The sequence below is a fragment of the Megalops cyprinoides genome, chromosome 12, assembly GCF_013368585.1.
Source record: "Megalops cyprinoides isolate fMegCyp1 chromosome 12, fMegCyp1.pri, whole genome shotgun sequence".
Taxonomy (NCBI): domain Eukaryota; kingdom Metazoa; phylum Chordata; class Actinopteri; order Elopiformes; family Megalopidae; genus Megalops; species Megalops cyprinoides.
This window is the reverse complement of record NC_050594.1, coordinates 11965880-11988618: the sequence shown is the minus strand read 5'-3', so window position 1 is coordinate 11988618 and position 22739 is coordinate 11965880. Positions and strand designations below refer to the sequence as shown.

The following is a 22739-nucleotide window of genomic DNA, read 5'->3' as shown; positions in this document are numbered from 1 at the left end:
ACAGAGCTCTAGGCAAGTTGCCTTTAAAGCTCCGGATTCAATGATTAAGTGAACAAATTCCATCAGTAATTAAATTAAAACCATAACGAAACTGAAGTCTTCATTTGTTTGTGAAGGAGCAGTAGCAAAACAGAACGGCTTCTTTGCTTCTCGGGCTGCTGCGGAGCCTGAACTTTGACCCTGTGGCTTTTGCTCTGCGGCACGCTCCTGAAGACGCAAGGCCAGCGGCACACGAGGGAGCACGCCGGGGGGAGGTGCCCCCCCCCATACTCACACACCTATGCGCAATCGTCTACTCACCAGCGAGAATCACTCCACCACTAAAGATAGCAGGACACAGACAAAGGGGAAAAAACCGCAGGAGGCAATGAAAGTCTCTAAGAAAACTAGAGTAAAGCATCATGAACAAAGTCGTCACAGAAGGTAAACGATGACAAGGCTGCTCTCGTAAAGACCTCAGAGGAAGTCCAAGTCGCTAGAAAAAAGGCAAGGGGAGGGGGGCCAGGGCCTGTAGAAACGGAAGCTGTGTGCGGTGGGCCATTACATAATGCCGTTTGGAGGGCCACAGATTGGGCCCAGGTCCACCCCGTTCTTCATGTAGTACTTCTCCAGCTTGGCCAGGATGTGCTTGCCGTAGGTGTACTTGCGCAAGGTGGCGATGTGGGGCCGGATCTGCAGAGTGACATCACATGTCAGGTAGTAGGAGCACACCTGATACAGCACAGGACATGAACGCAATGCAACTCCCTTAATACAGCATACCCTAAGATACCTCAGAAACGTAGAGCAATCAGCCTCCTTTAAGTGTGTGAAAAAGCCATTTATCTAGATGCTAAAAACTTGACTAACTCTGACAGCACCTGCCCTATTGAAGCAATTAATATCTTTGACCATCCTGGATAACATCTAAATGATACTGCAAACTTTCAAAATCAATACTCAAAAATACTAAAAACCCCCTCCGGACTTAATTTTATCAATTGTGCCATAGGGGACAGAGAGGGATCCATCACCAGTCCACTAAAACATACATCTAGGGTCCCACTTTGGACTGTTACATCTGAGACTTTCTCAACATATTTTCACCTGGACATTTATGGGACTGGCTGACTGGCACAGACACACTGGCACAGACACACAGACACACACCTTATGCATGACGATCTTGCGCTGTGTGGGCTCGGCGATGTCGATCATCTTCTGCACCACGTAGTTGGCGTACTGGTCCTTCATCATGGTGTACAAGGCACTGTGGGGCCCGTCGTTGAGGCTGCACACCTCGTCTATCAGCATGGCGCGCTCCGCCCGTGACGAGTGCGTCACGCACTTCTCCACCACGTTACTGCAGGGAGGGCACACGGGTTACTTCACTGCGTCACTGTGCAGGGTGCTTATGTGTATTTATGCCCTGGAGCCCAGACGTGCTCAGGTGTGCTGCGGGTGAGGGTACCTGGCGAATTTGTGCTGGCTGAGCCCCAGGACGCTGCCTCGGATCTCGGCCACGATCTTGCTCTTGTCCTCGGTGCGACCGTGCTCCAGCACGTGCTGAATGACGTAGTTACCGTACTGGTCCTGGAACACAAAAAGCTTATCAGTGTGTGTGTGTGTGTGTGTGTGTGTACAGGTGAGAATGTGTGTGTCCATACAGGTGAGTGTGTCTATGTCTGTGTGTCTGTGTCCAGGGGAGCGTTACCTGCACCAGTTGCTCGGTGTGCTGGTGCAGCTCCTCCAGGATGGACAGCGTCTGCTCTGGGAGGCAGTGCTCCAGGATGCGCTGGATCACACGGCAGCCGTAAGGGTGGGTGGACAGAGCAAACACCTAGGGAGAGGGACACCTGCCTTTTAACGGCGCGACTCCAACAAGTACCCAGTTTCGGATATATATATATATATACCGTATATATAATATATATATCAAATATACCATGACCACATGTTCAGGTGAGTAGGGGAAACAGCAGACAGACTCAACCACAAGTACATTTGAGAGAAGTCAAAATGTGTTTTCACTCATATATGCACAGCTGTATTAGCAGTAATAGCAGTCAACTGGAGATACAGAGGTAAATTTCTGACTATTATTCCCGACCAGCCAGCAGCTGGCATTCCTGTTGGAGGAAACGTTGAAATCAAACTTGTGTAAGAGTATTTAAGGTGACATACTTGGCTTTGACTCATACTTGGCTCTGGTGTGAGAGGAGTGTTTAAGGTGACGTACCTGGCCCTTGAAGGCATCGATGATGAACTGGAGAGCGTGGGGCTGGACGCACTCGATACACTTCTGCACAACATGGTTCCCGTTCTGGTCTTTCACACATTTCAAAACGTGTCCATCTAACTCCCGCACCATTTCACTCTACGACCGGAGAGAGGGGGTCAATACACAGCCTACACACTTCCAATCACACACACTCACACTCGCGCACACACACAGAGGAGCAGCGGCGGACACTCACGATGACCTGCTGGTCAGAGGGGATGAACTCCAGGGCCTTCTGGATGACCCTGCAGCCGTACATCTGCAGCGCCAGAGACAGGACGTGGCCCCGAATCCGCTCAGCCAGCGCCAGCTTCTGATCCAGACTGCCGAACTGCACCATGCACAGAGAGACAGAGATTTTATGCTTTAGTTTTTCATTTCTTGATGATATTGCTCAGACTGTGTGTGCATGCACAAGCTGCTATTACGAGTCGTTAGCGCACCTCAAAGAACTTCTGGATGACGTAGTTCCCGAACACATCCACCATGAGCTGGTACGCAGCCTGCAGGATCTCGCTGAACACCAGCTGCCTCTCTGCTGGGGTCGCCCGCTCCAGCTTCAGCTGAATAAACCTAGGATGGAGGGGGAGGGGGCAGGGGGGAAAAAAATCATCCACCATCATCGTTATCATCAACAACATCCTCCTCCTCCTCCCAGTTCAACATATTCCTGGTGGGAGGATGACTCTTGAAGGTGACTGCAGTCCCTGGGATTAAGGGTAGGTAGTGTCTTCCCTGGTTTTATGGGTCAATGGTTGTGTGGTCTCTGGTACCAGAACCATGTGGTGCATGGGGTTAAGGGTTGGCCTCTGGAGCCAGAGGTTAAGAATCATGCAGTCTCTGGGGTTCAGGGCTGTTAAGGGTCCCACAGTGTCTGGGGGGGAGGGGTTGAGGATAATGGGGTCTCTGTGGGATGTCAGGTACCTGGAGCCATGCTGGTCTTGGGAGAACTCCATGATGTGGCCGGCGATCTCACGCAGCTGCAGGTTGGGGTAGCGGTTGTTGCGGAAGTCCTCAAGCAGCCGGCTCCGCCCCGAGGGCATGACGTCGGACATGCCGTAGCGTAGCCGCGACGACGGGAAGAGCTGGCTGCTGGGGCTGAAGAGGCTGGAGCCGCTGCTCGCGCTGCGGAATTTAGCCTCCGCCCCCGGCGCCGCTGAGATGTAGCGCCCGCTCCCATTGGTCAGGCCTCCTGGGAGAGACCAATCACCATCACGACAGGCAGTGACATAACTAATCCATTCAATCAGAGCCCTAGCAAGTTTGTTAGGGGTAGAAACATACCTACATTGCTGGCCTTGAAAGTACATGGTATGAAGTTAGTAAGCAAAAAAATTTACTTTTGTCTGCATGTTTTGTAAGTTTTGTGCAATGACTTTTCTGATTTTTGACAGAGTGAAATATGACCATTTTTTCAGGACAGAAATGTTTCCATGGAACTGTTACCATGGCTACTGCTGTGTTCACCTGCATGTGTGTGTCGTTCCATTTCTTCTGCACAGAATATCAGCAAACATAACAGGAACCCTGACGAGCACACCACGACGGACAGGAAGACAGACTCACCCAGATTGAGGCTGGAGGAGGAGCCGTGTGTGGAGAGGGAGGGGGGTGGAGTCAGGGAGTGGCTGGGGGGCTGGTTGGGGAGGGGCATGCCCACAGGCCCAGGCGAGGAGGAGAAACCCAGCCCATTGTAGAAGCCGTGTCCAATAGGAGTGAGGCTGCTAGGTGTGCGCTTGTACAGCTCAGTACCCCCTGTCAGAGAGTCTCGCCGAGAGCCACCGCCCGTGCTGGAGTTCGCAACTGGATGGGGACAGAACACACGAACTGAACTACAACCGCCACACTTCAGAGACTCTCTCCTGAGTGTCTAACCACCTGTGAGGTTACAAGTCAGAAACAGTGAAGCATTTACAACAACTCAATTATATCTTAGTGGACATTAATTTAAATAGTGATGTTTCATGTTCTCATATTCAAGACTTGATATAATGAATTAGAACTGAACTTTAAACACAGTAAAGAAAAAATAAATAACAGAACATGCCATCAGAGAATCTCTAGCAATCATGATCCAAGCACATGGTGTGATGTAGGGGTCACATGACAAAGGGACCTGTTGTCCTGAGTCATGATGATGATTTACCCAAGCACTTACAGCTACTAAATACAAAAGCAATGGAGACTGAAACACCACCTATCAGCTGAACTCCGGTATGAATGAGCATGTGTCTACAAACTTCATTACTTAGCCTTTCTGCTGTGAACTCATATGTGTACTTCATCTCATCAGGGTTTTTTATACAAACACACACAAACACACACACACAGTGTTGTACCTGTGCGCTGGCTGGAAGGGTGGGAGGGGCTGGGGAAGGCCCCTGCGGTGCCGAACCCACCCAGGGCGGCCCCCAGCGTGGCCCCCAGGGAGGAGGTGCTGCTGAAGCCCAGGGAGGTGTTGGCGTGCTGGGCGGAGCCCTGGGAGAAGAGGGAGCTGCTCTGGGAGCTGGGTGGCATGGTCCCCGAGCCGTAGAAGGAGCTGGAGGGCAGGCTGCTCCCAGGCTGCTGCTGGGCCGGGGGCTGCTGGGAGCCCAGGGCGCGGAAGGGCCCGCTGGCCCCTCCCCCCATCCCTCCCGCCGGCCCATTCGCCGAGGCCGCCGCCGCCGCCACTGCTGGGTACAGGGGAAGAGAGGGAGAGACAGGGCTGGTAAGCAGTCTGGCACTGTTTCAAAACTGTCCTCTAACATTACTGAAGGCGTTTCCTGTTACATTCCTCACTAACAGTATTATAAGCAAACACAGCTGCACATACATGTGAAGCTGCACTGTAAATGTTGACACCGTCTTTATGCAAATACACAGCAAGAGCATGACAGAAACATGGACACACACACACACACACACACACAGGCCTAACCTGCTTGAGCAGCAGTGGGGCTGATGATGACAGGGGCTGGGGCCATCAGTCGAACGGGGCCACTACGCGCTCCTGTGTTAACCACCAGCGCCCCCGTCTGGTCATAGTAGGCAGCGGGAGCCAGAACTGGGTAGCCTAGGACACAAGAGCCAGCATGAGAACAGGGCTCGAGTCTGTCTGCCTAGCATAAGAACTGTGCTGGGGGCCATGTAGGTTACTCACCAGGCACTCCAGCGGCCAGACCTTGGCCAAAGGCTAGCGCTGAGTTCACAGCTGCTGCGGCAACCAGCTGCTCTGTCTGCTGCCCCTGCTGACTCTGGTTAGGGGTCAGAGGTCGCTGGTTGCTCCCTGCACGCAGCACCTACAGCAACACAGGTGTCAAAGGTCAAACCATGACAGCTCGTGAGATCCAAAACAGGGACTTAATACATCCGGCTCAACCAATTAGTGAGGAGACGGTCTAAACTACTGCTTACCTGCTGCTGGCTCTGCTGGTTCTGGTTTGCAGCCTGCTGATTGGCTGAGTTGGAGGCAGCGGCTGCAGCTGCTGCCTGCTGTTGGAAGAGGTTAGCAGGGTACACGCCCCAAGGGGTCACCCCATAGTACTGATGGGGTACCACTGCCGGACCTTGAGAGAGAGACAGAGCTGTTAATGCAGCCGGCAGAAAACTGTAAAGCAAAATGTTAGAAAAACACTGAGAGCCCTGATTCACCTAAAGTGGCTGCAGCAGCCAGGCCTGCAGTGTAGGGATCCGTACCGGGCGGGGCAGCACTTATGATGTAAGGGTTTGGCACAAAGGCGGCAGGGGCGATACCTGAGGGGATGAGCCAGGCCAAAGGTCACTAACTGCCCCCCCCGTCTCACACTCACACTCTCTCTCACACACACACACACACACACACACACACACACACACACAGATACAGATACATGCACAGAAGCGCGCACACACACTCTCTCACCGATGTGCTGCTGCTGGGCTGCTGCCAGGGCATATTGCTGCTGCTGTGCTGCGGTGAGCTGCTGAAGCGCTAGGGCACTGGGCCTCTGGAAGAGCTGCAGAGAGAGGGGTCAGAGGTCAAAACAGCAGGGGTCAGAGGTCAACACTGCAGGACAATTACAGATGATTCACAGGACTTGATGGGACGTAACTGACATTTCATGCCGCTCTATTCCTTCAGACTGGCTTTCAGTTTCCTCTCTATCATTACTTGTATTACTTTATCTTTTGTTTATATTTTAATTTGTATACTTGAAATCAACATTTGTTTGTTTTTACTTTCACTTTGCCATCTTAATTCCTAATTTATGCATGTTCATGTGAATGCTTTATCCGCCCTCCTTTCATGTGTTGGTGTATGTTCATTTGCTTTTGGATGGCACATTCAACTATACAGTCATTAACAAAGAGTTGTAGTCCTGTGGAACTTACCTGCTGCTGGGAGTTGTAGTCAAACAGCCCCACGGTGGCAGCGGAGTCCATGGGCACCTGGTTGCCGGAGTAGTCGAACTGCAGTGGCTCCAGGCCCACAGACTCCATGTGGTCGAGCGGCACACTCTGCGACTCCACCCCTGAGAAGTCCTCCACCGGCTTGGGCCCGTTGCTGCTCAGCTGGGACAGGCCATCAGCGGGGCCCTGCCCGGCCCCCAGCAGGTCTACCTCCGTCACCGTGGGAGGGCAGCTCCCTGGCGTACGGCTGAGGGGAGGAGATGGAGCTTCAGCACTGCAGGAGGGTGCTGTGGGTGGGTGTGTGTGTGTGTCTATGTGTGTGTATATATTTTCCATATGTGTACGTATGCACAGAAGATTGTGTCCTAGGAGGACTGGGCATGGTGCATTGAGCTATCTGTCTTTTCTCTGCATTTCTCTTTGTCTTTTTGCATCCTGTCATTCATTATGGAAATACAGGTTGCCATCTATTACACACACAGACGTTATATGTGTATATGTATGTATACATACCTATTTAAGTCCGAAATAAGAGTTTCCAGGGAAGGCAGAAGTGTGTGTGGGCGTGTGCGCACATGGGTGTGTATGTGTGCTTGAGGTACCTGAAGTCTTTGACGTCCACATCAATGCCGTTCTGCACAGGAAGTCCGTTGGGTTTGTCGATGACATCACTCTCCACCTCCTTCAGCTCTTTCAATTTGTCTGAGTCAAACGAGGCTTTCGCCTTCTTCTCTCTCTTCTCTCCATCATCCACCTCAGGATCTCGAGAACCCTGGTGAGAGCCAGAGACAGAAACCTCATCCTTGCACATGCAGTCACATCTGCTTTAACCTTCTAATCCCTGTCCTATCACTATACAGACAAACCCCTCTACTGACACTGCAGCCAGAACTCCACACTGTGCAGACAGAGCCAATCAGACGCAGACAGATGGAGGGACTCACAAAGGCTCCCTTGCGCAGACAGGAGTCCAGTTTCTCTCCGGGGGAGGAGCTGAGCACGTACTCCACCATGCTGACGCCGAGCCCCCCGCTCTCCGAGCGCGGGGACAGCACCGAGCCCACCTCGCTGCTGCCGTGGAAACCCTGGCCTGGCCGACGCTGCACCATGATGGGCTGTGACACGGAGTGGTCTGAGTGTGGGGGGAAGAGACGGAAAGCCAACGTTAGCACAGCGTCCTCTCCCCGCAGTGTTGCGTTAGCTGTGCAGGCTGCCGGCAGTCACCTGAGGCTCCCCAGGTGCTCTCTCTCCACTGGTCCAGGAACAGCCCCTTCGGGCCGTCCTTACCGGAGTCGTCTGCGTCCCAGAACTTCCTCCCCGGGAGGAGCTGCTGCAAGACACAGAGCACAGGGGCGGAGTCAGACTCGTACCACCCCTCCGCATCACTCATGCGTTCAGTCCTGACCCCGGTCCTTCCCCTTACCTCTCCCATGGCGCGCCCCTCCAGTGCCAGCGCCTGGAAGTCATGGTTCAGCTCATCCATTGACCGCACCTGCGGAGCACAACCAACCCACCAGTTACACACCAACCAGCACAGTCCAAGACACACTGATCGGCACAGTCCATTACATTACATTACACTGCAGGCATTTAATCAGACGCTCTTATTCAGAGTGACTGACACAGGTTACAATTCTCATGTGTTACCCATTTATACAGCTGGACATATCCTGAGGCAACTGTGGGTTTAGTACCTTGCCCAAGGATGCAGCAGCAGTGCCCCAGTGGGGACTCAAACTACTAACCTTCCGGTTACAAGCTCTGCTCCTTACCATTATGCTACACTGCTGCCCACAATTAGGGTTGTCATGATACCAGAATTTTGAGTTTCGATGTACTATGAGTTCAGTGTCACAATATACAATACATTTTTCATACCATGATCAAAAAAGAAAAAAAAAAAAAAAAAAAAAAAAAAAATTTTCAATACCCCAGTAAGTGAATTTTGCTTTAATAAAGGTTAAGACTGGTCGGGAAATCTGATCCCTGTTCAGCACTACAACATGAGCTGTGTGTATGATGTCAATGCATGGACATAAAAGGAAGCCATTTTTGTCCTGCTTTACAGGAATGCAAATATGCAATTTTCATACACAAGTACAGATTACTTATTACTTACTTATTCCAATACTCCCACTATCTTTGCACCACCAAACGCATGATTAATGAAGTCTGGAATGCATGATTAATGAAGTTTGAAATTTTGTATGTTGGTACTATCAAAGTATTAGTATTTTTTACAACTTTAATTACAACATATCCAGCACAAGCAGTTTACACATCAACCAGCAAAGCCAAGTTATGTACTGCCATGAGTCGGGTCAGGCGCTGGCCATGAGTCGGGTTAGGCGCTGGCCATGAGTCGGGTTAGGCGCTGGCCATGAGGCGGGTCGGGCGCTGGCCATGAGTCGGGTTAGGTGCTGGCCGGCACTCACCTGGTTGTCGGAGTGGATGCTGTCTCCAGTGGGCCAGCGCTGTTTGCTGTTGCCGTAGCTGCCGCCGGGCTGCTCGCCGTGTTGTCTCTGGAAGAAGTAGTCCACCATGGCGTCGTCCTGGGACCGGCCAGCACCCCCTGTCCCAGACACCTGGCCCAGGTGAGCCCCGCCCTGGGTGGGGGTCTGCCCTGCGGGGGGTGCTCCCGATCCTGCCGTCAGCACCACGGGCATGCTGGAATGGATGGTCTCGAGGGGGGGCTGTTTGAGGTGGGGGCTGAAAGAGTCCTGCCAGACCACTGCTTTTCTCTTCAACACACAGGCAACGCTCATTCCACCAGCACCTGCAGCGAAGAGAGCACAGCATTACACACACACACACACACACACACACAAAGCAGAAAGTGCATAGTGCACCAGCAGCAGAGAGAGGGACAGCATCTCACACACACACACAGGCTTCTTTCAGCCCTGTGAAAGAGATCAGCTGAGTTCAGAGAAGATGTAATGTGCTGATATCATGTATGTGGGGCAAATAATCAGTTGATCAAGAGCTTACTGTCCCGTATGGTTTGAGCAGCGCCACCAGTAAGTATGCAAAGGGAGGTTTGCAACTTAACACAGCAGGTGTTGCTCATACAACCATAAAAGACTCAAATGTTAATGGCCTGTCATGTTTGAGCACGTTGAGCAGTCATCCAGTTTAGCTTTATACATTTGACATTTACGAGACCAAATGAGAGAGAGATAAAATGGCTTCAATAAAGCAAACTAAAAAGGAACAGGAGAATCCAAATACAACCACGCTTCACAATAATTACAATGCCTGGAGCTGTGGCCACAGTAAGGATGGGAATAAGGTTTTAGTTTGTATAGCAATTTCACAACATAAATTCTCCTTTGAGTAGCAACTGTTACAAAAAATATATCAATTTCCTGAATGCATTTTAATTAGTTTGTATTGCTTGAAATATCAAGACTACTGTTTTTAAATGGAATCAGCCAAAAAAAATTATGTTAACTACATCAGTCTGCAACCAGACAGCCCCTCAGTCACATCTCATCAACTGGGAAAGGATGGAGTGAGTCCAGCATTAGCCTATTTTTAAAGAAAATAATTACATAACATTAATCATTTTGAATAGTCTGTGCAACTACAGAAAGCAGAACTTAGAAAGTCACAATTCCCCGAGACAGGTCCAATGGATCTCTGCACAGAGAGATTAAATCACAAAGAAAGCACACAGGTGAACGTATGACAACTGTTATTTTTTACATGCTTTACACTGCAGTTAATCTTTGCCATATCCAGACAAGTAGAAATTTAGTTTAGGCAAGACTGCTAAATGAAAATAATGTTGATTTGACCCCAGTGCCTGACTGGGAAAACCTTAACACTGAAAACTGAAGCGTCTATTGTAAAGTGAATGTACATATGGGCAGTTTTCCGGGGTCTGAACTCCTCTGGTGGAGCCTCTTATTAGTGCCTTCTTCATCTAGTGGTGAAAGCAGGTCAAACAGTGCAGGTCAGTTAGACGCACACAGTAAATAAGAGCACACACGGTCCCAGGACTGCCTCAAACTGTGCACACCAAGTGTATTACCAGCAGTGCAACTCAGACAGAAGCTGATATGCAAAGCTGTAGTTTATCACAGCACCATCACCTGATGCAAAAGGTAGGTAACCAAAAACACTGTCCTGAAATCCCCTGAACCATCTGCAGTTTACTTATGAACAGCATTCAGCTGCCCTTTCATTAATCTAGCCCTACTCGGCACCTTTTACAGATGGCATCATGAATTACAGAAAAAGGGCTTCTGACTGGCAAGCAATTCAAATTAGCCTGCTGCTTCTCTTCAACAGATACTTAAGTCTGAAATTACTGACCAGCTGATAAAGGACTTTTGATTTATGCATCTTAATTCCTGTTACCAGCAGCTGTTATAAAGCAGGTTGGACCTGGCTTCTTTTCACAGCGATGGCATGTGAAGTGACGCTGCAGATGATAAGAGACTGCGTCTGTGTTAATGACAGTCAGCCACAGCTTTAGATCTGAGATTAGCTAAAAGAAAAACACAAGCCAAACTTACACTTTGAATTTCAGACACAATCAGAACCATCAACTGACAACAGGCACAAATTCACTGACACTACTAAAGGGATGTGGGTAAGCTGCACCAGTTTACTTCACACCCTCCCCTTCTAAAATCTCTTTAGCTAGCTAGCTTTTCTTACAAACTTAAGAGCTTATGTATCCAAGTTAGTTTCTGCATACTTTGAATACATGAAGAAGCAACTTTTATGAACATTTGATATGACAAATACAACTGTATGATGAAACAGTCAAGAACTGTTTACAAACAACTTAGACCAGCTGAAAACACCATTACTTAGCTATTCTGTGTTACATAGCGTGTTTTCGAAAAAACCTTAACGGTGAAATCCACTTCAGCCTAAATCCTTTTAGCAAGATACCTCAAAATTACAATACAACTATTTTATTCAACATTTACATGTTCACATGACATAGGTCATTATACAGTTGACATCATAATGTTTTAATCCTTTTCATTTTTTACTGGTGAGGGCCCAGTAAACATCCTTCTGCCTCGTCAGTCACTTTTTGATCAGTAGACCTAAATTACTGTCTCTAACAGGGTATGGCATTAAGTAAATATAATTCACTTTACATTTTAATAGATGTTTTAATAAACCACTGTTAAATATGTAGCAAACCAGCTATGTAGCTTAGCCAGTCCCGCAATGCTGTCCCTCTGTACAGCTAGAGGGTTAGCCAAACTCACTGTAGGTATCTACATTTACATTTACATTTATTCATTTGGCAGACGCTTTCATCCAAAGCGACTTACATAGGTTACAGTTGTTTTACAATGTTATCCATTTATACAGCTGGATATTTACTGAGGCAACTGTGGGTTAAGCACCTTGCCCGAGGGTACAGCAGCAGTGTCCCAGCGGGGATTGAACCGGCAACCTATCTAGCTAGCATTGTTTTTAGATATAAACATAAAAAATAAAAAATGTCACTGTACTGTGGAAAATAACTTCTCGTTGCAGCAGAATGTTGGACAGATCATGTTCCTGTGGATAAACAGTTAATTTACTGAAGGTTGAACTTCAAGTCTTGATCAGTTATAACTAACACTGCCTTAAATGAAGACAGGTTGGCAAAAGTAATTCAAAACATACCTGAGATTACCTGGGGGCTTTGTACTAAATATTGGTGTCATGAGCTCAACTAAAATTCAAACTAATTCAAATGCATTCAGAAATTTCCAGACATGTGCCAAGAGGTGGTATTCAGACACTGGATTCCAGTATTACAGGGCCATTTTGCAATGAATAGTGACTCAAATTATAACAAGATTATAACAAGACTGTAATTTAAGATCAAGTCTAAAACTGTACAATCTGTGCTGTTGCCAAGATAGCTACTGTAAGCATATCAGCCATATGGAAGCTTTTTCAAATGACAGAAAGTTTCAACAAAACCACTGCTTCCAACACATGTTCTACTGCTGTGCTGAAGAGAGATCAAGGAAAGAAACCTGGAAAACCAACTTAGGGAACAGCCCTCCATTGAACACCTCACATTCTAAAAAAAGTCAGTTACTGTTACTGTACAAAGAAAAGACACGCTGCACTGGCCATGAAGCAATCACTACCGCCATCCCAGAAATTAGAACAGACAAACCAAGGGGAAAAGAAACTAAAAAAAACAGTGGACTTACTGCATGAGACAACCAGCAACATTGTATTGAAAGTGAGAGTCTAAGCAGCCTTATCAAATACTCCCCACTACGCAACACTCCATGACAGGTCGTTTCCCTAACAAAGCACTTCCGACAAAGTGCCACATGATAAGCACCCACATCTATGCACTCACAGACAGTCTCTGAAAGACACGCACACCTGTGTTCAGCTGTGGGCTTATGCAGGCTGGAAAAACAAAAAGCAGGTACTGTTCCATACATTGTCAGGGTCTCAGCTCACAGGGAGCTAGCACCACTAAAACCTGCTTCTCCAAGAATCCAAGTTCACCATACTATATGGAGACTTTTTTAAACTGATATAACCAATCATGTACTATTTTGCTAAGTGCATATAGTCTACATCATATTTTGTTTGTGTAACTGGTGTCAATTACGCTTTACATCTGCTTGCTTACACTGAGCTTGCTCATCCACTTGTGCAATAACAAGGGACCTGAAAGCAATGTTTCATTTATTTATCACGTACCACCTTCAATTATATGACTGTGTCACTTGGAACAACACATGGCCGACAATTTTAGCAGCACTTCCATGAGCAACCAACTTTCTGGAATACTGACGTCAGTATCAGTAAGTTTGGTGGAAATCACCTACTGGTCCTAAATTACACCACTGGAGAACGAGAAGACAATTAGGTATTTACCCAATTACAGGGATTTTTGAAGAGGAAAAGAAGTGTGTTATTGGCATTTTAATTTATTTTTGGTCATATTACACTCTTAAGAGCGCCGGCTAAATGAGTGAACTCAACTGCAAATCAACAACTCCACGTCAAACCAGACAGCTGTACAGACACACCATGTAAAGTGAGCATGTAAAGGCACACGTGCGTAAACACACACTCTATGTATCCTAACTTTATCCTGTAACTGTACAAATAGTGTGTCGTGTATATGAACATAAACGCATAGCAATCGCGCACACAGAGCGCACGCAGCGCACGTGCCTCACGCAGGCAGCCCGGTGCAACGCTCATAGCGTAAACATACACACAGCAACCGAGGAGAGAGAAGTGTAACTGCAATCCTACCAATTAGACGAGTACACTGCTAGATAATCTGTACATTACAGATATAGAGATGCTAATAATTCCAACAACCTACACAGTAGCAAAATTATTCACTAAAACGGAATGTCAAAATCGCTTTACCTTTTTAAGTTTAGCTATCCATCTACCTAGCAACGTTACTTTGACCCGTCGTGATCAAGACAGTGGCTCCAAACAGTCGTGCAAGTCTCCAGAGACCGCCGAGCTGCCCAACACTTCCCCTTTACCTCTGAGTTAACTGAGCGAACTCGCCATTTACTGCCAGCTAGCCTGGTCACAGACACCCGGAACTCCCCACAAAGCCCCGCGTACGTACGGTCCCTCTTCCTGGAGAGAACTGCATTCTACATGTTACACAACCCCCCCCCAGAAAATATCCCGTAAACCTGCTGTTGCTATTTTTAAAATCAAACCCAAGCTTCAAAGTTTCCTTACAGTGTAGTTACCCAACTGCATCCACTGTCGTTCCAACTCGCAAGCTAGCTGAAATGAAACGCAACCTCGCAGCAAATAAACTAGCCGCAAGATTGCTGCAAAATGCAGTTCCCGTCAGCTAACAACTGCTTAAATCAGAGACGGTAACATAGCTGCCTACACACTATCCTGATGACTAAGTTGCCTGGTTAGCAACATCAATAACTACCTATTGCCACAGGGCCTTGTGTTTGAGACACCTAGCTAACTAGACTAGCTATCTATCGATAAATTCAGAGAAGCCCGTCTCCGACAACAATGCATGGCCTTGCTTTGTCGGCTGACAGCACAAACTTGCACACTAAACAGCTCCGACACGGATCCCCGTTGTCAGGCAATGTTAGAGCCGAGCCGAGTTAAAATGCTTCTTTATTGTGTTGCGAGCTTGTTAGCAAACCATCTACAACCTGTTCTGTTGTGTACCAGGCTCGAGAGGTCTGCGTGCGGCAATAACAATAGAGGCCCGTTCCGTCCGACAGGAAGACGGGATCGGAAAGGAGGAAGAGACGAGGGAGGAGGGATGAATGCAGAAGATGTTGCAAATAAAATGAATAATCGTCAGATCCTGAAATTAACCCAAACGCGAATTCTTTAACGGATCAGAACGCCCTCCCGCGCAAATCTGGGCAGTCAACTTACAGGCGGAGTAGGTGGATGGTAACGGATTTCAGCCCCAAAACTCTCCGGCTCCAGAGCTTTCACTCCGACAACATGGCGGCTTGGTAGGGGCTGGCACCCGCGCAGCATGATGGGAGCAAAGACTAAGTGGCTATGCGCCTCAGAATGGAGAGGAGCACCAAGGGTTTTTGAATCAATTAACGTTAGTCAAGCACAACCAATGTCACCTACATAACATACATGGCTACACTTAAGCTATTCGCATTGAATATATCAGTGCTTGATCTGAATTTATAGTGACCACTGCGTAATCCGCAGAGTTTATTTGGGAATTTAAAGACGCGGAACTCTTGAGCATCCTACTGGTGTGCATTGATTATTAACGAGATTTACAACTTTTTAAAATAGACTATATAAGTCAGAGGTCATTACAGTAGGTCACGTGGGAAGTTTGTTAAGTAACTAAATCCAAACGTACACGTTCTAGAGAAAGCGTCCAAAACCGAGGTTGCATAGTAGGATTCTGGAAAATTGAGTGAGTTTGTTGTGACTGAAACTGACACTTTGAGAAGGCCGCTGCAGAAAAAGGGGAGTGGGGTTGGCATCTGACATGAATAGTGAAATTGGAGAATTGTGACAGTGTCACTTTTCAGGGCTCATCAACAATTTCATAGGCCATGAGGTGCCACCCTTTGGTCATTGATGCCACCCTGTGAGGTTATGCTGTAGCCAACTGTTTCTATGAATCAATCTAGCTATTTCTTAGTTTTTGTGTTTTTTGTGGCTGTTTGATCATTAATGTTATAATGCTGTAAGATGTATAAATGATAATATTAATCATTAATGATATTATGTAGTCATAAGTCTACACAAATGTATCAGTTTATTAAAACTAGATAGCATGTAGCCCTTGTGCAAATGGGGGCATGAAATAACCTTAATGCTGGCAGTAAGCAACATTGGGGTAAAAAGTGTGAATGTTGCAAAAAATGTTATACAATTGTCACAATTTGATGTATTGAAAGTAATAGGGTGGAATGTATTTTGAACTATTTTCACTCACACACTTACGCGGTTTATTTTCCCTCTAGACGGAATGTTATGTCAATTTGCATAACAGTTAGAAAGATTTGTATGGATGTAGCTCATGTTCTCCACAACAAATTTTCTAGATTTACATGGCAGTCAGACTGCACAATTCAAAATACTGAGGAACTGAGAAATGTTCTCTGAGCCACAATGTATTGACATCACACAGCACATGCCCTTGTGGGCGCTCAGTTGTCAGACGTGCCCAGAATTGACACTAAATGTGATTTTACTCAGAGATACTGTTTATTCAGCAACATTAAGAAAAGAAACTATTCTTTCAAATTCATATCCAGTCTTTCCCAGAGAACAACTGCAAAAACATAATTTTTAAAATCTTTGTGCAAAGACAATTTAAACAAGCAAAATCCATTTATTCTTTTTGATTCATATCATAGAAGTTGTATTTAGTGTTCTGTACTAGCATTTGGCAGAGAAAAAACTGCTCTTTAGGAGAGCTTGTATTACTTTTTTCAGACAGGAAGGCTGTAGCCAAAATGACCATTTGGACATCCTTTTTTCTGCCTTGGCCAGCATTGATGAGACAATGACAGTGGCTCTCAACATCTCTTCCTGTTTCCTGCAACAGCTGACACTTCTTCTGTAGAGTGGATCAGTTACATCTTGAAGAGCTTCTTTAAGACGCTCTTGCTCTTTGGCTTCTCCTTGGTTGCACCCTCGAGCTGACTGGCTGGAGGAGGAGGCGGTACAGAAGTTGGAGGGGAGGGCCTCTGTAGAAGGCTTGGGTTCTGGGGTAGATTCTCTGGAATGAGAGCCCAGAACAGTGGGTCATCACATTGATCTATGTTTACAAACACTTACACAGGAGAGTGGGGTGCAGAGGAGCCTGGCCCTGAAGAGGTAGGATAATCACCCCTGTATATGTGCATTAAGGATGGACAGTTTGGTGGACAGTGTATTGTTCTGCTGTCTGGTGAAATAATTTTCATGGTTTGAAGTAGTATTCTCTTTGTAATGGTCATACATCGACCCCTCCAGTGTGCTGGGGACACCATGCATCTGTGTTCGTATTTGAGTTTCTGGTTGTGGAAGAACTGTATGCAGGTAAGGGCAGCTGATGGGTTGGTTGTGGATGTACTCAATGCAGGTGAAGGTACCTGATTGGCTGGTTGTCCTGGAGACCAGACTTCTGTTCTCGCCCCCCTCTGGGTATCGGTGTTTGTTGTAGTATGTGTGGGGAGGCTTTGGGGGTGGCCCCTTCCCAGAGTCACAGCTCTCAGCAGCAGTCTTCTGTTCTGCTGAAGGCATCAGCACCATTTGGTTCCACTCCAAATACTGACTACATGCATTTTCTCTGACCTCTGCCATAATGAACATCACTTCACTTGGTTATATTTCTTTGAGCTGTACTTTCACTTAGCACTTATCAACTCTGAACTAAATCTGAAATATATTTTGTTGTTACTCCAGTTCACAGACACAAATTTGGACTTTTTTTATCATTTAAATGGATCTAATAAGTCTGCTGCCTGAGAGTGTCTACAGGCCACTTAATTATCTCCAGAAAAAAACAGACCTACACTGCTAAATCAATGCCTTTGAGATGTTCAGTCTTGTTACATTTACAAATATGTACTTCTTTTTACTTTCTGTTCTCTTTTACAGAAATACCTATAAAACTTTACACTTGTGGAGCCTGTGTTAACATGTGCACATTCTGTTCTATCTGAAGTGTTCTTATTTTTTTGTCAAAAATAAAAAAATCATTTGGATGTTGCAATTAGGTATTTACATCTAGTAATGTAGGAGACATGTCTATCCAGGGATACCTACAAATTCAAGAATGTGCATATCATAAGGAGCACAAACATCAATATTAAAACAGGAATAAGCCAGCAAGAACTATAAAGAGCTGACAACACATTTAGGGACCCAAAACAAAGAATCTTAGTCTGTGCCATGAAGAATCATAATCTGTACAGATCTGAACTGACTATATTAAACAAATGTAATCCAAACTGAAAATCTCTGCACAAACTACCAATATTCACAAAGATCTCAGGGGCAGAAAGCAGTCTGTGAAAGTAATGCATGATTGTAAAATACATTTCTGGAGGGAGAACGCCCAGTGGTAGTGTGCCAGGGTGGCCAGGTATGAAAGGATGAAAACAGCTTCTCTTACTTGTGTCCAGGTGGGACTCAGGGATGGGGGGCTCTGGGGTTGACACCAGCCCATCCACCACAGTTTCCTTCACTTCTTCTTTCAGTTTGATTGGCTGCGGTTTCCTGAAGAGCAGAGGGCATGAAGCAGGGATGGTGAAAAGCCATGCAGATTAGTAGTATGTCCAGTTACCACAGGCTTTTGATTGCATTTCCCATCCACCATCATCAAGTGAGCTTGCCTACTGAATGGCTGACCAGCTGGTGTGGGGGTTTAGTGATGTGAGGTCAACATCAAACTGTAGAAGCGCTGCATGGGTTAACTATGTGGTGTCAGGCATAATAATGTTGCAAACCTTCAATATCCATAAAAATAACAAAACTTGGAGAATGCAGTTATTGATATATTATGATCATTCTAATAATTTTGCCCATGTAACAGATGCATTCAGATCAGATACGTACAGTATATATATAATACATGTATGTTCTGCTCAGTCCACATTGGAATATGTGAATATAACCATGAACTGCCTGTTCTGCCTGTCTGTACTTCCCTGGGATTCAAGGCCTCCAGGGAAGTATACATGCTTCCCAAATTTCCATGCTTTTCTGTGGACCCGTTCACACACGGATGAGCCCTGCTTGTAAGTTTTGGGTGTAAGCAATTTTTTTTTTTTTGAATTTCCAATCTGTCAGTACACCTGTTTTCTGGCCCTTTTTTGAATTGCCACCAAGGTGTAGAAACACCCCCTGATTCAGCGTGTCCTACCCAAGAGCCTGCAGCTCCTCCACCCAGCGCTGCTGCAGCTGGCGGCTGGGCGCGGAGAACAGGTACTGGCTTCCATCTTCCAGTCTGTGGGACAGAGACACAGGCACCTGTTTGTGACCTGAGAGATTTTAACTCAGTAGTCTGAAACCACAGGCATGGAATGATATACCCTCATAAGCCATCCAGGGTCACCTTGCCTGTTTCTGCAGTTAGGAGACCATAAGTAATTGCCACTCTATGGCAGAAACGCTAGATCTTAATTTGGAATCACCAGAAACATTTGACATATCAGATCATTATCATTGAATCCCTCTTAGGCTGTATATTGTTAATCTATTGATGTTCAATAAAAAAACAACATTTATTCCTTATGAGGTCTGAATAATCAAATACAGAATGTACTGGATCCAAAATTAATTCACTGAACCACTCATGAAGTAAATTTAATGCAGCTGGAAAGGACATAGCATCTCTCCAACTACTCCAACAGCAAAATTCAGAGAAGTCTGTAATACAGGCTACATATTGCGGTATGCATGTATGTGGTGTGTTATTGTTAAAAAGACAAAGGCAGTTGATATACTAATAGCTACAAATGTCTTTCATGGATTTACAGTAGGTGCATAGGCATCAATATACATAGTTGACCTGAGAGTCCCCTGTAACATGTGAACTGAGAGTACCATGTGATATGTGACCTGACGGTGCCCTGAGCAATCAGTTACAGTGAAGCTTTGACCTGGGATGGCCGCCTTTGAAGAGCCAGCACATAAAGCAGGTATAGAGGTGTCATAATAAATTAGGCTGCTGTGCTGACCTCTGTGCTGATTTGAGCCTAACGTGACACTGGCATGATAAGAACACACTGTCACGTGACTACAGTCAGCAACAGCCTTCCACGCAGCAGAAGAGGCCAGTAACAGCTGCTGTACCACAGACAGGCAGCTTGGTGTGCACCGATGTCTATGTCAAAATCCTTTGCGTTTCCATAACCTTCACATACTGATGGGCTGAGAGGCCTGCACTCAGAAGTGTAGCCGGGCACAGGGAGGTGGGGGAGAGGAAGGAAATGAATCTGGCTGCTTGTACACAGCCCTCCACAGCACCAGGAAGGGGAGGAGTCTCACATCAGTTTGAAGGTGTTCTCCTTCCTCCTGTAGCTGGAGTTATCCTTGCACACTGCCCCAGCTGTCTTGATGGGAGGCCAGCGAGAACAGCCCTGCCGCAAAGCAAAAGAGCAGTTACATCTTTACATTCATCTCATTCTGGACTTGTGTTGAAGGGGCCTGTGTCATCCCCACAAGAAACCCCCAGCTGCCCACGTTAGAATCCATGCCATCCTGCAAGTGAGCTTCACATTAAACTGTAAACACTTTAGAATGACTGCAATAATTGACATTAATTCCCACGGGATAAACAATTGTTGTAGGTGCTGTAGTTAAGGTGTGTGGGAGTGTGAGGTGTGTGGGGGTGTGAGGGAGTGTGAGGTGTGTGGGCAGGTCACCACCAGTCTGGGTAGTACCTGTGCAGCTGCAGCCTGGTCCTGGTACAGGTGCAGAGACTCCCTCTCTAGGACGGCATATACACTGTCCCAGTGATCCAGACCCTTTCAGATTCACACACACACACATTCAATGCAGCTCAAATGAAGCAGCCCTAATGTCCATCCATAACAAACCAATATTTCACCTCTTAAATGCACTGATCTCACCTGCATATTACAGATCATGTAACATCATAACAAGGTCGCTATTATCTATTCTGTGTAGTAACATTGTAATTGTTACATTACAACCACTTAGTAATGGCCACACTCAGATCACACAAATCTGTGCCCCATCAGTAACTTTGTGGTTGTTACTATATTTAATAATGTGTTGTTACACCCTCATTCCTAATGTCATTAGAATATGGTTACATTGGTATACTGTCACTTTAAAAAACACCAAAACAGAAAACTAATACTGGGCTAAGATGTAACATTTTCATAACACATTAATGTAATGCTGAAAGGGGGTGTGAAGGCTTACTTTTGTCCCGCCTTGTTTCAGTTTAATCTCTAGCATTCCCTCCAGCACAGGGCTGTCTTTCCCCTCCTGGCAAATAAACAAGCACAGCAACCACTACATTCAGACCCAATCATTGCACTAACTACCACATGCAGAAACAATGTCTTTTTTTCAAGCATTGATTGTAGCCTTTCTCTTTTTAAAATAACTTGAATTGTGAAGGTCTCAATGTCAGTAAACCAGTGATCTCACCTTGGGATCAGACCTCTCTGATTGATTCACTTGCTTCCTGGCTAACCGGATAGGAGGGGCTGGGAGATCTCTGGAGGGGGGACGCCGGGTGAAGTAATCAGATGCCTCAGAAGGGGCTGGTTCTGATTCTTCCGGGGCCGGTGTTGTGGGAGGCATTGGAGGGGCTGTTTTGGATTTGTCTAGGGCAGGTGTTGTGAGAAGCAATGGAGGGGCTGGTTCTGAAATATCTGGGGCTGGTGTTGTGGGAGGTGTTGGGGGGGCTTCTTCTGATTTGTCCGGAGCTGGTGTTGTGGGAGGTGACGGAGGCACGGGTTCTGATTCATCCAGGGCCGGTGTTGTGGGAGATGTTGGAGGGGCTCTTTTGGATTTGTCCAGGGCTGGTGTTGTGGGAGGCGATGGAGGGGCTGGTTCTGAAATGTCTGGGGTTGGTGTTGTAGGAGGCGATGGCCTCTTCTCCCTGAGTGACAGGTTTGGCCTGGCAGTGTGAAGAGAGCGTGGCTTGGATTGAACGGGTGATGAATAAGGCAACTCGTCTTCAGTTGTAAGTGAAGGGCTGGATTCTGTGGCACCAGGGTCTGGAGAGGTTGGGGGGAGGAGGGTTTGGTCTGTGGCATCTCTTTGGCTGGAGCCAGGTTCACTTTTGAGTGACAGGTTAGCTAGCCCATGAGCGGTAATGCTCGGGGCTGTGTGGTTCGTAGGTGAGGAGAAAGTTGGTGAAAGGCAGGGTTTGGGAGCTATAACAGGCTTCTCTGTGGGGGCAGAGAATGGGCTATGAGAGGTGCTACGGGTGGTTAAGGACCTGGGGGAGGGGCTGGGGGTGGGGCCTTTGGAGGTGGGGCTTCTTGAGGTAGGGGAGAGGTCAGAGTCCGTGGGGATTGGAGAGGAGGTTGTAGCAAGGCTCCTGGAGGTGAAGGTGGTGCCCTGGGACCTGGGGGATCTTATAGATCGTCGGAGGGGGGAGATGATGATGTCACTGCTGCCGCTGTTGGTCCTGCGGTGGCCGCTGTGGCTGAAATTCAGGGGTGGGGGTTTGGTTGCGGGGGCACGAGGCGATGCTATTGGCCGGCGGTCAGACGGGTTCCTCTTGAGAGAAGGCACTCTGATAGGCTTGTCACGTGAGCCCTCTCCCCGGCCCTGCAGCTGCTGCAGCCTCTGCTCCCTCTAGTGGTTGGAGGAATGACAGCAAGGAAGAGCAATAAAGCATGTATAAAGCCTTTTTACTATTTGACTTTCATTAGAATGTGCTTTCTTTTTGAAGGAGGTCAACTTAGGTACTGAAAGAAAGTTTAATGAGGACTGGGAGAATGCAAGTGCAAGGCTAGCGCTCTGCCTGAGACCCGATACTCAAAACTTACTGAAACTAACATGAGGTCATAAATAGCTACTCTGATGAATAAGAACACAGGGTAACAGGTAACACACAATGTCATTGTGATATTGTGCCAGCAGGAGAACATTGTTAACAGTAAGAGCGTTTGATTGGTGTTACCACAGTAACAGT

The 22739-nt window shown here is 46.9% G+C and overlaps 2 protein-coding genes across 2 annotated transcripts in view; both read right to left on the bottom strand.

Moving 5' to 3' along the window:
* Positions 1-4: 4 nt before the first annotated feature.
* On the bottom strand, positions 5-15169 carry LOC118786732 (pumilio homolog 1-like). The gene is made up of 22 exons (XM_036542021.1): positions 15017-15169; positions 9064-9404; positions 8052-8120; positions 7853-7958; positions 7573-7760; positions 7231-7400; positions 6611-6875; positions 6141-6234; positions 5891-5992; positions 5654-5805; positions 5400-5538; positions 5178-5312; positions 4600-4932; positions 3827-4063; positions 3185-3452; positions 2704-2833; positions 2457-2591; positions 2219-2356; positions 1694-1819; positions 1451-1572; positions 1150-1342; positions 5-672 (listed from the first exon to the last, which is right to left on the bottom strand). Exons 2-22 carry the CDS (start codon positions 9391-9393, stop codon positions 541-543), a joined length of 3564 nt encoding a protein of 1187 aa, XP_036397914.1. The 5' UTR covers positions 9394-9404; positions 15017-15169; the 3' UTR covers positions 5-540.
* Positions 15170-16701: 1532 nt separating this feature from the next.
* The window catches only part of sptbn5 (spectrin, beta, non-erythrocytic 5), a 46839-nt gene continuing 40801 nt past the window's right edge, over positions 16702-22739 (bottom strand). The window contains 8 exon segments of the mRNA XM_036542226.1: positions 16702-16847; positions 17203-17340; positions 18228-18331; positions 18978-19061; positions 20105-20196; positions 20500-20583; positions 21008-21073; positions 21239-22399. Coding sequence (XP_036398119.1) covers positions 16702-16847; positions 17203-17340; positions 18228-18331; positions 18978-19061; positions 20105-20196; positions 20500-20583; positions 21008-21073; positions 21239-22399 — 1875 coding nt within the window.

What these genes read in the sequence shown, in the direction of transcription:
- LOC118786732 (XM_036542021.1), bottom strand. Translation starts at nt 9,393, where the DNA reads ATGAGCGTTGCCTGTGTGTTGAAGAGAAAAGCAGTGGTCTGGCAGGAC. An exon ending in GCATCCACTCCGACAACCAG is followed by an intron (nt 8,121 to 9,063) that starts GTGAGTGCCGGC and finishes TGTGCTCCGCAG; the next exon opens with GTGCGGTCAATGGATGAGCT. An exon ending in AGCCCAGCAGCAGCACATCG is followed by an intron (nt 5,993 to 6,140) that starts GTGAGAGAGTGT and finishes TCATCCCCTCAG; the next exon opens with GTATCGCCCCTGCCGCCTTT.